General features: G+C 38.8%; 2 protein-coding genes across 2 annotated transcripts; both read left to right on the top strand.

Moving 5' to 3' along the window:
• The first annotated feature begins 1,220 nt into the window (after positions 1-1,220).
• On the top strand, positions 1,221-2,864 carry rln3a (relaxin 3a). Its single transcript, XM_038737471.1, has 2 exons — positions 1,221-1,526; positions 2,177-2,864. The coding sequence occupies exons 1-2, from the start codon at positions 1,367-1,369 to the stop codon at positions 2,458-2,460; spliced, it is 444 nt and encodes a 147-aa protein (XP_038593399.1). The 5' UTR covers positions 1,221-1,366; the 3' UTR covers positions 2,461-2,864.
• A 3,004-nt stretch (positions 2,865-5,868) lies between these two features.
• il12rb2l (interleukin 12 receptor, beta 2a, like) lies at positions 5,869-15,166 on the top strand. Its single transcript, XM_038698864.1, has 15 exons — positions 5,869-5,983; positions 6,447-6,545; positions 8,590-8,737; positions 8,853-9,004; positions 9,180-9,322; positions 9,466-9,607; positions 10,236-10,309; positions 10,423-10,660; positions 10,819-11,013; positions 11,357-11,461; positions 11,577-11,711; positions 12,572-12,733; positions 12,914-12,977; positions 13,565-13,670; positions 13,911-15,166. Exons 2-15 carry the CDS (start codon positions 6,473-6,475, stop codon positions 14,316-14,318), a joined length of 2,145 nt encoding a protein of 714 aa, XP_038554792.1. The 5' UTR covers positions 5,869-5,983; positions 6,447-6,472; the 3' UTR covers positions 14,319-15,166.
• Positions 15,167-15,573: the final 407 nt, after the last annotated feature.

Below are 15,573 nucleotides of genomic sequence, written 5' to 3'. Positions count from 1 at the left end.
TATAGCCTGTTCATGGTTTATACACCACACATTTATAATAAAGCATGGGACATTTTCATATTGCTCCTGTGACCATGTGTCACTTCTGTGACACTGTGTTAATGAATGCCAAGGTGGACACCCTCCTAAAATGCCATTTTGTTTGCTTATCATCACATTAATTACAAATTCAGTATCTCTATTGTAATTTCCCAAACCAGCGACCTTTGACTATGTGGATACACAGATAAAAGTGTGTTTTATTTTTGTCTGACTTCTATGTTATCTGACTTTGAAAATGTCACTGGTCCTGCCTCAGTCCTACCAGTTCACCTTCTGGCAAACAGATGACAGTATAAGGGATTTTCAAGAGAAAGGGAAAATTATACATACAATAGTTATATAGGGTCTTATGTGGATTAAAAATGGCAAAACTGATCACAATGGCCTAAATATATCCTTATAGTGGTGTCAGTGAGTGTAAAATCCAATAAGGGGAATTCATGGCAACATGCGTAACAAGGCCTGAAAGGTTAATTTCATGTGTTCAGGCAATGTCCATTCATCATGTTCTTAGCATTTTTATTTTTGAAAGGAATGACTTAAGATGTTGCTCTATGTCTTGAGTGTCCCTATGGTGTATTCATTGGTGTCAGCTGCCAACTTGAAGATTCATTTTGTAATTAAAATATATTGTCTGATTTATTTATTTATTTTGCTTTGAGTAATTAATTTCACCCATAGAATATCCATGCATCCTCAACAATCTCAGTTAGGGACAAGAGACCATGATTTAGCCATTTATAGTGCCACAGTTAGTGAAGGAAATTGCCATGGCCATGGGAAACATAAAAATGGAGACAGAGTTGTAATTGGCCAGTATGCTATGAAGTTTTATTATGTCAGATAGCCTAGTCTCATACATTTCATGGTTGACATTATTAATGTCAGTATGCTCCTCACGTTAACCCTCACTACATGACCCATGATTATGGATTGTTTAACGTATTAAATGTGAGTGGGATCTGATGAAGTCATAATATTGACGGATATTAAAGTTGGCAAAAGTGCTTCTAATGCTGAAACACAATTCGATCATCGAGGCCTCTGACGTATTCGTGATTTATGCCACCTTTAGTCCGCTTTTTGTCTCCATAAAGGTCTCTGACTGTATCTCTCTTTCGAATCTGGTTTTCTCTGTGAGAAGGCCTGCAGACGCCGTGTGCATGCCTCCCATGCACGGCTCCAAAGCTCTTTATAAACCACGCCTGGGTCACCTAGAAAGTCATAGCTCTTGCAAACTAGGAGACGGAAAGCTAAGTGCTGCTCAAAGAGAATATTCTGTCTTTTAAACTATCTCTATTTTACTTGTTTTTCCTTCAGTACTATGTGGAAAGCTGTGGTACTGGCTGTGTGTCTGCTGGTTGCTGGGGTTCAGCCCATGGACAACCCAACATATGGGGTGAAGCTATGTGGCCGTGAGTTTATCCGGGCAGTCATCTTCACATGTGGAGGCTCACGATGGAGACGGTCAGTCAGGAGTGCAGGTGAGAGGCTGAAGGCGCCACATTTTCACCATTACTGACCTTGTAATGTGTCTTATCTATAATCACTTTTAGTGTTTCTTCTGGTGAACATGTATATTATTCCATCTACTGACTAAAACACACCCAGTCATTGTATGACCCACTCAAATATTTGATCCGATAATTCCTGTGGATCTCTGAATTGACTGTATGACCATGTTGTAGCACTTTTTCTGCTCATTTGTCATGATGGGATAGTCAATTGTGCAGAAAAGCATGGACGAATGATAAGAAAATTGTGCAGATTGACGGAGAATACAACTAATTACATATATATACTGAATGTTGTTTAGTATAGTTAGCCTTGTCAGTTTTACAGTATGGAAAATAAATGCAGGAATGCTAGAGCTATAATTCTCATTTACAATGTCATTAGATTTATTAGTAATGTTTGTTTTAACCCTGAAATAACTTATTTTTATGTCTGTAAACCAGGTATATTTTTGCATGTTCCCCAAGACGTCTGACACTAATTTCTTCATGCCATCTTCAGCAATTGTTTTTATGACAATACAGATAATGGACAAGGGCAGACTATTATTTTATCTCTGGGTGTAAGAGAAAAGAACAAGTATTCTCTAATGCTTCATTTGCCCATTTTACTGCCGCAGATGTTTCCGAGGACCTATTCAGCTCCCGCCAGGAGGAGTCCTCAGAGGGCTTGATTCACAACTCCGTTGTGGAGAGTTTCCTCCAAAGAAACATAGAGCCAAGCTTCACACCCAGAGACAACCCGGAGGGAGTGTTCAGCAGGCCGGCCCGTTCTTTCATCACAGAGGAGATCCTGGAAGCCCTTCGCAAGGCTGACCGCAAGGGCCGGGATGTGGTGGTGGGCCTTTCCAACGCCTGCTGCAAGTGGGGCTGCAGCAAGAGTGAGATCAGCTCCCTTTGCTAAGAGTTGACCTTTGCCATCTGAGTGAATACACACACACACACACACACACACACACACACACTGTATACACACACACACACACACACTGTATACATACAAAAACCCTGTTTTCCATTTTCTGTGAGTCTTATAGGTCATTTTATAGCCAGTGCCTTTCAGTTAAACTGCCACAAAATTAATTTTGTCATTATATTTTTCTTGTTTTATTTTTTAGTATATATGAAGTAGGAAAAGGGCTGCCATGTGTTCAAAATGTTTGTATATGTTTCTGTTAAAAATGTATTCTGGGCTATGTAATGAACAGCCTTACTTATTCATTCTTGGAAAGTTGTTTTGTGCTTCCCAACTACTATCATACACATTGTAATAAACTCTTTTCTTGTGTGCCTGAGAATTCAACAGAATAAAATGCTTTGTTAATCATTTGTCTAATCTTGTTTGTAAATTATAATTGTTGTGTAATAATTGCATGTGTTTGCTCTAAATGTGTGAAAGACTAAGAGAACCATATCATTGCCTTTTTAGGTACATGTTGAAAACTTCCTCATTTGCCAAGTCTTAAAAATAGTTCCACTTCAACTAAAATATGCCTATCCTGTCATACTGTCTATCACATTTGATACCCATACTTCCATAACAACATACTTTGAGACAGTGTCATTTTCAGTAGGCGAGTAGGCAAGTTAATATATTTAGCACATTTCAACAACAAGGCAATTCAAAGTGCTTTACATTAAACATAAAAGCTACATAGGGAAACACAAAAATAAATGTATATACTGTATATATACAATTAAAAAATAAAAACAAGACAAAACAGGAGAGTAAAAGTAATGGAAGAAAAACCTTTATTTAAGATATTTATAACAATTATGTCCTGCCCCCAGGCTGCCTGTTAAGGTCTCAGGCACTTCCTCTGTCCGGTCTCTGGCCATCTACCTGTGAGCACCAGATCCTTTCTTGCACCTCAGATCTGTGTTTGGGTCCACTCCCTTGTGTTTTCCTGTTCCACACTTGAATGAAATGTGACAATAATGAATTGACCATACTTTTTAGGTTCAAGGTTTTGAGGAACTACAAAGTTGATTTTGTGATGCCACTGTTAAAATTGAGGAGAGAATCAGAGAAAAATTGGGCTGATTTTAACCCTCGGAAGTCATATTTATTGAATAAGTATATCCTGGAGAGAAAATCTATGTAAAGGCATTGCCATTCCGTAACACATTAATTACTGGGGCAGAGTTACTAGGGTGGTCTACATTGTCATCATTTAAAGTGTTATTTTATAGTGTAAGGTTAAGATCACAGTGTTAAAACTCTATAGCACTGAGTGTGTGTGCTCCTCTCTGTGTCTAACTGCCCGGAGGCAGTAGCACGTGTGTGTGTGTGTGTGTGTGTAAGCAGGCACGTGTGCTATGGGAGCAGAGTGAGCACAGCAAGGCATCATAAAAAACCCCAGCAAAGGAAAATGTAGAAGCAGAATTAGTGAAAATTGTGTTACAAAACAGACATCAATATAGTAAGAATGTCCTGTCTATAGCACACAGAACAAAAGACACCAGTTTATTCCACAAAGTCAGGTTATGGTTAAAATAGCATGATCAGCAGAGGGCATGCCTAAGACACAGAGAGGGGGAGCATTGCAGACAAAAAACAGACCTCAGTCAAGAAACAGTCATCAGTGATTATCCTTAATCAGTATTAATAATCATTCTTAGTCATTTCAATCAGTCTTAATCATTTTTATTATCTTCAGTCAGTATCAGTATCAATAAGTAATCATTCTTAAATCGTCATTTTTAATCATTTTATCATTAATTAGTATTAATCATTAATCATTCTTAATCATTTTCTTTTTACCTAGATGTGCCTTGTTTTTTACTTATAAGTAGTGAACTGTGGTCATGAACACAGAAACAAGCTTACGTTAGATCCTTGAGTGGGAGGAATGACTGCAGGAAGAGCCTGCAGGTGTTTCGCCTTGTCCAACTGTCATCTACTGTACATTATGGCTATAGGAGAGGCTGCAGGTGTGCAAAATCTGCCATCGCTGTGACAGTGCATGCTTTGTTCTGCTGTTACGATTGCATGAGGAAACTGCTGATGTGTTAATCTGCTGATATTAAGACTATGTGCTTAATTACTGATTGAGGGGTTGATTGTCAACTTCCAACCTCTAGTTATTATAGCCAGTGTGAACCTTGAGTGAACTTGCTGAAGGAATTTTTGCTTAGCATTTTCACGACAGATAGTGGATGTGCATTTTTATGACAGATAGTGGATGTGCATTTTCATGATAAAGAGATGATAAGCAGAAAGCAGAAAACAGCCAACATGACATCAAGATTGCTGTAAGGAACCAAGCATTAATGCAAAATGCAACTTTACTTATGTTATTCTCATATTAATTGTTTAAAAAATATAATTGTGTGTCAAATTAAACATGCGTAACCTTTAAAAAATACGGTGAGACTGAAGTTGAGATGTAAATGGTGAACTTCTTATCCAGTAGTAAAAAGATGTAGAAAGTCAACAATACAGTGATAAATGACAGCTGGAGAACAGCGATAATTGGTAAAATAACACATGTAAACAGCAGAACTGCAGAGGAAAAGAAGTTCATCATGAGGAAAGGAGCGGGCAAACCAGCCCAGAGGGGGATATATAAGGCTGTCTGCAGACCTTAGGATTGACTTCATCCTCTGGCCTGCTGGGATGTTGTATGGGTTTATCTGTCCTGTATTGGAATAAACTCTTTTGCACCAACTCTTGACCGTCTCCAGAGAAGTTTTTCATTTCAAATTTATCGACTATTGTGGGAAATTAATAGAGTATTTTTTGACAAAGTTTATAAAGCTGGTAAAGGTGGGGAACAGGATTAACTGGCCCAGCCTGGTCGCACATCTGACCCAACATGATCAGTAGTTTTAGTTCACTGGATGGATACAGTGGATTTAAAATAGATTCATTTTGCTTTGGGAGTTATGAGAAATTTATATATTTAGTGCCTAGTGCTTAAAAAATAGTTCTTTTTGAATATATTTGTGAAATTGAGTTTCTATAAGATGTAGAATATGAGATGTTATTAATACATTTCTAATAGTTTTGCTTGGGATTTTGACTTCATTAAAGTCACACCCTCCAACAAAAAGTTGGAGACCAGGGGTGAAAGGAGTAGAATTTCCTTGTTGGCTCTTCCTCAATATGACATGACACAGCCACTATCAGCTACAGGAGTCATAAATCAAATAGCCTACTTTTCTCCATCCAGTGACTGTGTCCCGAACACGTGGACGTTCAGCAGCCAAGAGTGCAGAAAGCACAAGAGTTGTGAAAAATATTGACAGTGCGCACGTGATCACTGTACGTGCGTGTGTTCGCTTACGTCATTGGTAATTCCGAAATTGGGCGGGGCATCCCGGTAAACTGAAGCGGGCAATAGTCATTTCACAACAAACTTTTTAAACCGTGTTTTGCATCACTGCAGAATGCACGACAGAATCACAGTGTGTCTCGTCATGAGGTAAATAATGTATGGATCATCGCTATTGATAGTTAGAGAATATTGTAGGACAGAACAGCTTGCCATAATATGAGACAGGAAAATATTCAGAAACTGTAAAAGTTACGAGGTCCGGATATGGCTACTCTCTACTGTTCTCGCAGTGCTGTCATGTATTACTTTAAACCACTTATTTATTGAGTTATTTACTTTTGAGTGTGCATCTACAGGAAAATGTGTCTGGCACATAGGCTGTCGGTGTGTACGTTATTTATGCCAAAATGCTGTGCGTGTACAGTTAGGCTTTGTGTGTAACGTATTAACGACTCCACATGTTGGTGATTCATATTGCTCACAAATAGCCTAACTTCCATTTATTGCACAAAAACACCGTCAAAGTGCGTGGTTTAGAGGAATGTAGCAGTTACAAACTGTAGCTTTTAATGGTCGATACAGTGTGTGTGTGTGTGTGTGTTCTCCACAGGCACTAGAGGCCTGGGTCCAAATGTAATGGCCACATTTAGGACCAGATGGCTTCTGTCCATCTTGCTGGTCAACCTGTCGAATTATTTTTCTCTAGCAGGTAAGTTAGGCTTATGAAAGACATGTTACTCAAATACTGTAAAAGTTAAATTCTTCTTTTTTTAGGTTCCTATATTGTTGTTGTTTCTGTTGTTGTAATTGTATGGTTTTACTCCACTGCATTGGAGGTGAGTATTGCATTTCTTGGCTCCTCTACATTTATTCAACAGCTAAATATCACTGCTTACCTTGCTGGTTAAAAAGCAAAACAAAATACACAATCAGCTTGTAAGAAGTGATTTATTGTTAAAGAACAAAATAGATAGGCTACTTTCCCTACTAAGGTAGAATTTCATCCAGCTACAACATTCACATGGTGCTCACAGTTTAATGCAATATAAAGTTTATGTAAGCTTAAGTGTCACTATTTAAGTAAAATACATAAATACTTCATCCACCACTATAAAATTACCCTCGACAAAATACACAGTATATGTTTTCAAAACTAACTGTAATAAGAGCTGGGTGTTTTATGTGCAGCACATGTTCTGCTTCCGCTGAAGTTGTAACATCAAGCTTAACATTAAGCTTAATGAACACTTAAGGACACTTTGTGCTAAAATAAGAAGTTCACATGCCGATAGTTTGTAGACTGACCCCACAGGATTTTGCATTAGTGTCTGTATTCAAGAGGAAGTGGAAAAGATACACTCTTAACACCCAACCTCATTTCCTGTTAACGTTACTAACAGTGTGCTTCCCTGCAATGTGCTGTGTGCAGGCATCAAGTTGATCACCGCTAAAAGTGGATAGACTTACGAGAAGTGAGCAAAGGTGACTCGTGATAAATAGAAACAAATACGGGGGGTGAGCTTGCGGGTGTGGGCGGATAATACCATAAGTGAATGAGACTCTTATATACTGTGCCTATAGTCAGGTTTGTATGATTCGCTTTCTGGTTCCCTTTTCAATCTTAACTCTCATTTTTTCTTGATTTTAGAATTTCTAGCAGCAAAGGGTAGTTGTATCCACTAGTATCTGTTTGTTTTGTATAAATCTTTGGTAGAAGGTAGTTTTTGTGACTCATAATATCCTGGAGGTTTGCCTCATTGGATCAGTACCTTTGCTTGTTATGACTCATGGTGGTGGCGGTTTGGATTAAATATGTGCCACTGCCACTAACTTCACTGCTTTATTTACTTGATAGCGTGGCGATAGCCGTGGCTGTAAAAGGCATTGTGTTTTCGGGCTGTGCTACGTCCCATTCTCACAAACGTGATTTCTTCAGATTTGTCACAAACATTCACTTGGACTCAAGAATGAACTTATTAGAATCTGGTGGTCAAAGGGCACAGACCTCACAACACATTTTTGATCATAACGTAAGAATTAATTTGCTAATTATGACCACATTTCACCCAAATATATAATAGGATAAAATGACGAAGTGATGATATTTTATATCCAAAAGGGAAAAGGTCAACTTCACTATGACATCTTGACATTTGTATACATGAAACACTTTAAGGGAATTTCTTCAGATAGCCTTGCTAATTGTGACTAAGTGAGTTTCACCTACAGCTCATAGAGCGGCTACACATCTAAAACTGCCAAGAGAAAACAAAAGTACCACATTTTGTGTAGCTATACTCTATAACAATCTATCTTTACATAGTAATCGAGTACGTGTACCTGCCTAGCTAATACATCTATGATAGTCCTTCATTAATCAGTTAACAATGTATATCCACTGGAATCATAACAATATAGTGATAACTTTGTCAAAAAAAACACTTCATACCTTTTTATTCATTTATTTCCAAGTATTCAATACATATATGAGTCTTGACAGACATGATGTAAACTGCAACTTGACTGGTTGGCCAAGGCATTCTCGTTTTCCCACTAAATGATCTAATGGATCTGCATAGCCTATTGTTTTCAGAGAGTACATTAGACATATCTTCAGATGTCTTGGTTATACTACACTGCCAGTTGATTTGGGGCACCTACCTAAAACTAACACAGCCTGAAATTTTTTTTGTTACAGATTTTTGTGCAGATAATCACTTTGGTTGTATCCCTTATTCCCTTTGTTTCTCCAGGTCCTCCTGTTCCTCCCTCTCGCCCTAAGTGCTATATCCCATTTGATGAGAAAACCGATTCGGTAGATATCAACTGTTCTTGGGAGACGAGGCCAGACCCTCAGATCCCAACTAACTACAGTCTGCACTGGGAGCCAGCAAATACAGAGTAAACACAACCAAAAATATTCCTTGTGTTAGTCATCTGACAATGAAGATAATTATCTGCTAACCCTGGGAGATGCCTTTTGAATTACTTTTACTCGTCTTGTCTTGTCCTCCAGGGAGGGACATGGGATCAGTGGGACCAGTATGAATGGTTTAATCCATCGTGAACTCTTTTCCAACCATGGAGAGCTTCGTGTTTGGGTCCAGGCGAAGAACCAGCACGGCTCTGCCAAATCTGAGGAAGCTGTGTTCAATCCAGCAGATATCAGTGAGTCAGTCCGGCACATTCTCGTTCATGAATACAGCCGCCACCAACAATAACACTAATAGTAGAAGTAGGCTACTTTATGCCAATCAAAATAACTGACTTGTAATTTATCTTAAAATTATTATATAATTATTATATTTCACTTTAAACTGTGTGTTTCCGTCCCTGTTTCTAGTGAAGCCGCCCCCTCCTAAAATCCACTTGAGCCATCAGGATACATTAGAGATTGAGTGGAGTCACCCCTGTGATCAGCTGCACCTTTCTGTGGGACCCTGCAGAGTCCAGTATCGGACTGAGGCAGATCAAGTCTGGTTTGAGGTGCATTTGGTTTAGTTTTGTCTTCCACTTTTCTTCCTCTCAAAACTCAAAGATAATGTTGCAAGATAACTGTATATTGTTGATTGACTAAAGCTTTGTCAACTGAATGCATTCCCAAGCTTGTTTTTTTTCTTTCTATGCAGGAGGAGGTCGGAATCTGGAGCAGCTATACATTTGATAGTCCGCAGCCCTGCACCGTTTATGAATTTCAAGTTAGTTGTGCCTGTGGCACAGGCTTGACAAGTGACTGGAGTGCAATCCTCAGAATACGAAGCACAGACACGGGTGAGTCCTTATTTGTGTTTTGAATTTGCAAAAGGCCGATAAATGTTTATTTTTCCTTCTGTTTGTTTTACTGTTTTTAACTGTTGAGTTGTAAAGCAAAGGAATAGATTGACAGTTTGGAAAATGTGCTCATTTGCTTTTTTGCAGACAATTAAAAAAGCAGAGGTGCTGATGGCCGTATTTTATTATCCTTAGGATAGAGTGGTTTCCCCTTGTTTACAGTTTTTGTGCTAAGCTAAGCTAAACAGCTTAGCCTTTACCATACAAACATGAGAACATCGATCTTCTCATTTATATCTTAGCAAGACAGCAAATAACTGTAATTCCCCAAATGTTGAACAATTCCTTTAAGTCAACACATGACCACAATTACATTCTTCACTATATAATCTTAGTTTCAGTAGGTGCAGTATGGTGACAGTAATTCTGCAAAGATGAAACAAAATACACTTACTCTAATACTCTTAGTCTAATCTAATTTACCCCAACAGTGTTTTCTCCCCCACTCAACAAAATAACCATTTTCTCTGCTAAAACCGAGTTCCACAAACAGGCACTGGGTTCTGATTTTGCCATAATCTCTCTTGTTTTCTCTCCTTCTTGTTGTCTTTTTCCCTCTCTTGTTCAGCCCCTGTGGGGCTGGATATATGGCAGGACTGTGGGACATTCCCTGCAAGCTTCGACTGTGTTCTGATCTGGAAGGTAGGTAAACAAATTACCCACAATAATTATTCTCTGATCAAAATAATGAACCAGAGTCCCACGTAATGAAAACTCATCCCTCACTATCCTCTCCTTTTCTTCTTCACATCCAGAATCTTTCTGTATCTCAGGCTTGCTATTTCATTCTGGGATATGAAGTCATTCTGTCTTACAAAAACGGCACTGCCATGTTGGTGAATGTGTCCGCAACTGAGCCAAGGGGCCAGTTGGTGTGTGATGAAATGCAATGCCAGTTTACTTCCTCTCTAAAGGATGTATCATCAGTCAGTCTATCAGCCTACAACGCCCATGGTACCACAGTGCCTTCTTACCTCGCTACTCCAATACAAGGTATCAATTGCCCAGGCTGCCATAAAAGTATGAAAAATCTATAAGTTAATAGTTATAGTTGAGGTATACATGTCTGATTAAATTCTCTAATCCTTCTTTTATATTTCTCTGTTTCCTGTGGCTCAGCAGAACTAACAAAATGTTTCTCACTTGCAAAGATATAGAGAAAAATGAGCAAGATCTTCACCTCAAGATGGATGAAGAGTACCTCACTGTGTCCTGGGATCTGCCCTCTCAGCTCTCTGACAACCTGAAGGAATATGTGGTACAATACAAACAAGCAGGGTATCCTCCGGGCCAAGGATTTGATTGGATTAAAGTGAACAAAAGCCAAACAACAGGGATATTTAAAGGTCTGTTTGATATGGATACTTTCATATTAATACCAGAGGGAATTGGAAAAGAGGGGCAGCAGTGGTTAGCACTGTCGCCTCACAGGAAGAAGGTTGTTGGTTCGAACCCCTGAAGATTACTTAGACAGCGGCCTACGTATTTCAAACATCTGAATGAGCAACCCCAGAAAGTGTTAGAGAACCTTCATTTAAAGGAACCTTCACTAACTAACTGACTAATCACTGATTACATTTTCATCTTGAAGAGCGAATTCTTAAAAAGCACAAGGACTTGTTAGAGATGTGTTTTACTTGACTGTTTTCAAAATGGCTGTCTTACACTGATGTGTGTCTCCACCTACAGGTCACTTTAAAAAGTACATACCCTACCAAGTGTCACTGTTCACAGTGTCTAACAGCAGTAAATGCCGTCACCTTTCATCTGCTATTGGATATTCTCTTCAAGGAAGTAAGTATTTATGTATTGTTCTTTACTTCTTTTAGGTAATTTTGACCTCTCATCTCTCCTCATATCAAATGGAAGACAAACTTATCCTCTTTTCCCTTTCTCAATCACTTTTCAGCCCCATCCGGAGTGCCGTCTTTTAAAGTGTATTCCATTGCTGCCACTAGTGTGACCCTACAGTGGGAGCCTGTTCCCCTCTTAAAGCAGAATGGGGTGATCCTGTACTACCAAATAGGAGTAGACAGACAAAATGGTACATATCAACAACAACATATAATACAGTTGCAGTAATTAGGAAAGGAAACGTAGGAGACCCAAGGGAATTTTGCAAAGATTGTGTTATAAAAATAGATCAGATATATTTGTCAGTAGATCATTTTTAGCCACGTTAGCGGCAAGGCTCTATGGATGACTATCAGATGGCGATGCCCTGAACTTTTCACTAGAGCATCACCAACAATCTCTATCTCAACAACCCTTTAATGTTTTGGCTGTAAATTTGTTAAAGATTTTAGCGTCACTTTTAAGCTTCACATATGTGGCCTTAAGTAAAATGTCTCAACTATGGTATGGATAGCCATGGAATGTGGTACACACATTCATGCCCCCTTTAGGATAAGTTGTATTAACTTAAGTAAAAACTTAAAAAAATTTTTTTATCTAACACCATCATCAGGTCAGATTTTGAAATTGTCCAGTTCTTTGGTTAATGACTAAATACCTGCAAAACCAATGACATTACCATCAGCCTCAGCTGCACTTGTATTTAGTGCTGGTTAGCAAATGTTAGCATGCTAACATGCTAAACTAAAGTGATGAAAATGCTAAACATTATACCTGCTTCACATCAGCATGTGAGTTTTGTCATTGTGAGCATGTTAGCATGTTGACAATATTTAGCTCAAAGCATCACTGTGCCCAAGTACAGCTTCACCGAGCTGCTAGCATGACTGTATACTCTTAGTTCAATTACCTTTCATATTTCGCTACAAAATCAAAATGTATGTGTAAAACAAGGTAGTAATTAGCTAAATAAATTAATACTATAGTTAGCTTTTTTGTCTCTGTCAGCTATTCTCTGATTACTCATTCCAAACTACTTGCCTCTCCTAGTGTACAATGTGAGTGCATCCCCTCAGCATGAAAATAGGACGTTTGAGCTTCCGCGACTCAGTCCGGGACAAGAGTATGAGGTGTGGATAAGAGCTGTAACTGTCGCCGGGCCTGGAGCAAATGCCACCACAAGCTTCAAAACCAAGCACCGTGAAGATTTTGGTATTGCATCACATCTTAACAGCTTTTTTTGTTGCATGTGAGGAGCTTAGGATCAGCTGTATGACAGAGGTTTTCAGAGGTGTAATTTGATATTTATTACAACATAATAGATGGAATAATCATTCCAGGCTCAATTAGTTAATCTCTCTTATCTGATTTCTCTTTCTCTCTCTTTTTTAGACAACTTAATACTAACCCTGCTTGGAATAATTATTCTGGTTTTAATATGCTGTTTTTTATACAGGTGAGAAAATCCTCTTTTACTCATGTTATATTTATGAAGGTATATTCTCCTATCTGTGTCGGATCTATAGACATTTGCATTTATTCATTTAGCTGACGCTTTTACTGCCTCTGGAGCAGCTAGGGGTTAAGTGTCTTGCGCAGGGACACATTGGTAGATGTGTCACAGTGGGGGATTGAATCTGGGTCTCTCACACCAAAGGCATGTTTCTTATCCACTGCGCTATCACCACCCTTAAGATATAGACATGGTACATTGGTATTGTTTTCCTTTTGTTGGTAAATACTTTGACTAGCACATAATTTGGTGTTATCCATTCTCAACTAATCTTTAATAACAGTGAGTAAAAAAAAATTATTCAGGATGAGGATGCTGAAACTGTTTGCATTGAGTAAGCATCAAAAAAGATATTAAATTAAAATTCTCACCAATCTTGTCTCATAAAATGTGACCGTGAACATTGAAGCTAAGAATACATGAATGTAAATGTTTTTTTTTTTAAAAAGTAACCTTAAAGATTGTGGAGAGTTTATGTGATTGTGTGGGGTTTGTTGTGGGATTTTTTTTCACTCTTGTGTGTCTTCCAGTGTTTGTCGAGGAGAAAACAAAGTGTGTCCACTGGTGCATCCGTGTTTCAATGAGAAAGTGCCAGATCCTCGCAATAGCCATATTTTCAGACAGATGAAGCACCAGGTGAGAGACTGACCGAAACGATAGGACCACTTTTGTCTTCTGTGAGCCGTGGTCTAATCTTGGAACAGGGTTTACACAGATTGTTTATCCTTAGTAATGCCAGTATTTTGCTATTCCACTGTTAACTGCTTATCCTGTCTACAAGTGCATGCTCACTAATGTGGTCAAGTCATAGTTTGTTACTTTATATTACCAAAATGCAAAAAAAAAAAAAACTGTCTCTGTGTGATCTCTCTGTAGATTAATGACCCCTTGGCTTGGATCTGCATTCCTGTCTATGAGCCACATCCCAAGATCTCTCTGTTAGAGATTGTGGAAATCCAGCCCAGGGCTTTCAAGTCCTCCCTGGAGAAAACCTCAGACCCTGAGGGATTAACTAGGCTAGTGGTCGGCGATGGGTGCACACAGTTTGACTGCCAAGATGATCAGGGGGAGGATGCTGTCATAGCAGAGTGTCATAGGACAGACCACAGATTTGGGAGAGAGGAGTACAGCAAAATGATTGACTCTGATGAGGAGAGGGACAAGCAGCAGCAGGAGGAGGAGGAGGACACGGGAGATTGTTGGAGCTCATCAGAGGAAGAACCATTTCCTTCAGGTTACGAAAAGCACTTCATGCCCACAGCTTTGGAAGTACTGGAAGTTTGATGAAGTCTCCACGTTGCCTCATGGACATTAATCTCAGTTGTGTGTTGTGCAGGGGGGGAAAAGTTGAAATGTGATTTTAGATATTGATCCTCTGGACAGGCTTCTCTCTGCAGAAGCCTGGAGACCAGACTCAAATGATTGGATTTGTCTCCAATTGCAAATGACAGTCAGCCCTCTCTCTACCCTGGCTTCCACTAATGCATTTGTCATGTAAAACATGGATGTAGTGTTTGTGATGTCACCCATAGATTTCAGAAAAGGTGAAAGCCTCATTGTGGGTGCCTCCTGTCAGCCACGGCTGCTGCCATGCCAGAGGTGGAACTAAGGTGGGCTGAATAAAGCCTGGTTGCTGAATTACCTAGCTGCTAGCCACCTGAGAGGGCATGTCCTTAACTATGCATAACTTTAAGCCTTAATATTATTGACCAATTATACCATAGACCAAAAAATGTGTTGTACCAGGTTGTAAACATGTTCATTTCTGCTGTAAAGTTGGGCATTTTAACATGGGGGATTGTGGAGATTGACTCCCTTTTGGAGCTAGCCAGCTCCAAAAAGTGGCCTTTTGATGAATTGAGTTTTTTTGGACCTAATCCCAATCCTGCTGAAGTTATTAAATCCCAGAAGAGCTTGTGAATGTGTACATCTGTAAATCAGAAATGCCTCTATAACCTATAGATGGATTTAAAAACTATAAAGCTACAAGAACTGTTTTGAACCCACTGGATTTATATGTTAACAAATAAGGTGCTTTATTTTACATTGTTGCACCTTAAAATTAAATGCATAAGAAATTAAATGTACACTTGACATGTCATATATGATGCAAACAAAGTATTCCAATAAGGCCCTTGCCTCAGATTTTTTTTTTTAACTTATTGAAGTTAAAAGTTCACTTTAGTGATACAGCCATGCTGGTGAAATATTGTAGGCCTACAGTATGAATCAGCACAGTTCCAATACAATTGTCACAAAGCCGTAATAAAGTATTGCACCTAATAATAAAACACATAAAGCCACAATACATAACACGTCAATTTTATCCAACAGCATGTTACATATACAGAACAACACAACAGTGTCAGATAGTGAAGGTGCACATTGGATTCCTTACTAAAACACTAGGTGTTGAAATGCATTTATGAGATACACTCTTACAAAAGATGTACTGTAGGCTAACGTTACATCCTAGCAGTGATAAAAATTACACGATCATTCGAACACTTAAGCTAATAACATTTATAAAATGTCAAAT

The sequence above is a fragment of the Micropterus salmoides genome, unplaced genomic scaffold (assembly GCF_014851395.1).
Source record: "Micropterus salmoides isolate LMB-PRFRI ecotype aquatic unplaced genomic scaffold, ASM1485139v1 Ms_hic_scaffold_10, whole genome shotgun sequence".
NCBI lineage: Eukaryota > Metazoa > Chordata > Actinopteri > Centrarchiformes > Centrarchidae > Micropterus > Micropterus salmoides.
The sequence above is the reverse complement of the archived record's forward strand: the minus strand, read 5'-3'. Positions and strand labels throughout refer to the sequence as shown.

Bases quoted from the DNA above. Each gene is read 5' to 3' on its own strand.
- il12rb2l (XM_038698864.1), top strand. From the start codon at position 6,473: ATGGCCACATTTAGGACCAGATGGCTTCTGTCCATCTTGCTGGTCAAC. The intron at 9,608-10,235 runs GTGAGTCCTTAT...TCTCTTGTTCAG, and splicing joins AATACGAAGCACAGACACGG to CCCCTGTGGGGCTGGATATA. The intron at 13,671-13,910 runs GTGAGAGACTGA...ATCTCTCTGTAG, and splicing joins TCAGACAGATGAAGCACCAG to ATTAATGACCCCTTGGCTTG.
- rln3a (XM_038737471.1), top strand. From the start codon at position 1,367: ATGTGGAAAGCTGTGGTACTGGCTGTGTGTCTGCTGGTTGCTGGGGTT. The intron at 1,527-2,176 runs GTGAGAGGCTGA...TTACTGCCGCAG, and splicing joins ACGGTCAGTCAGGAGTGCAG to ATGTTTCCGAGGACCTATTC.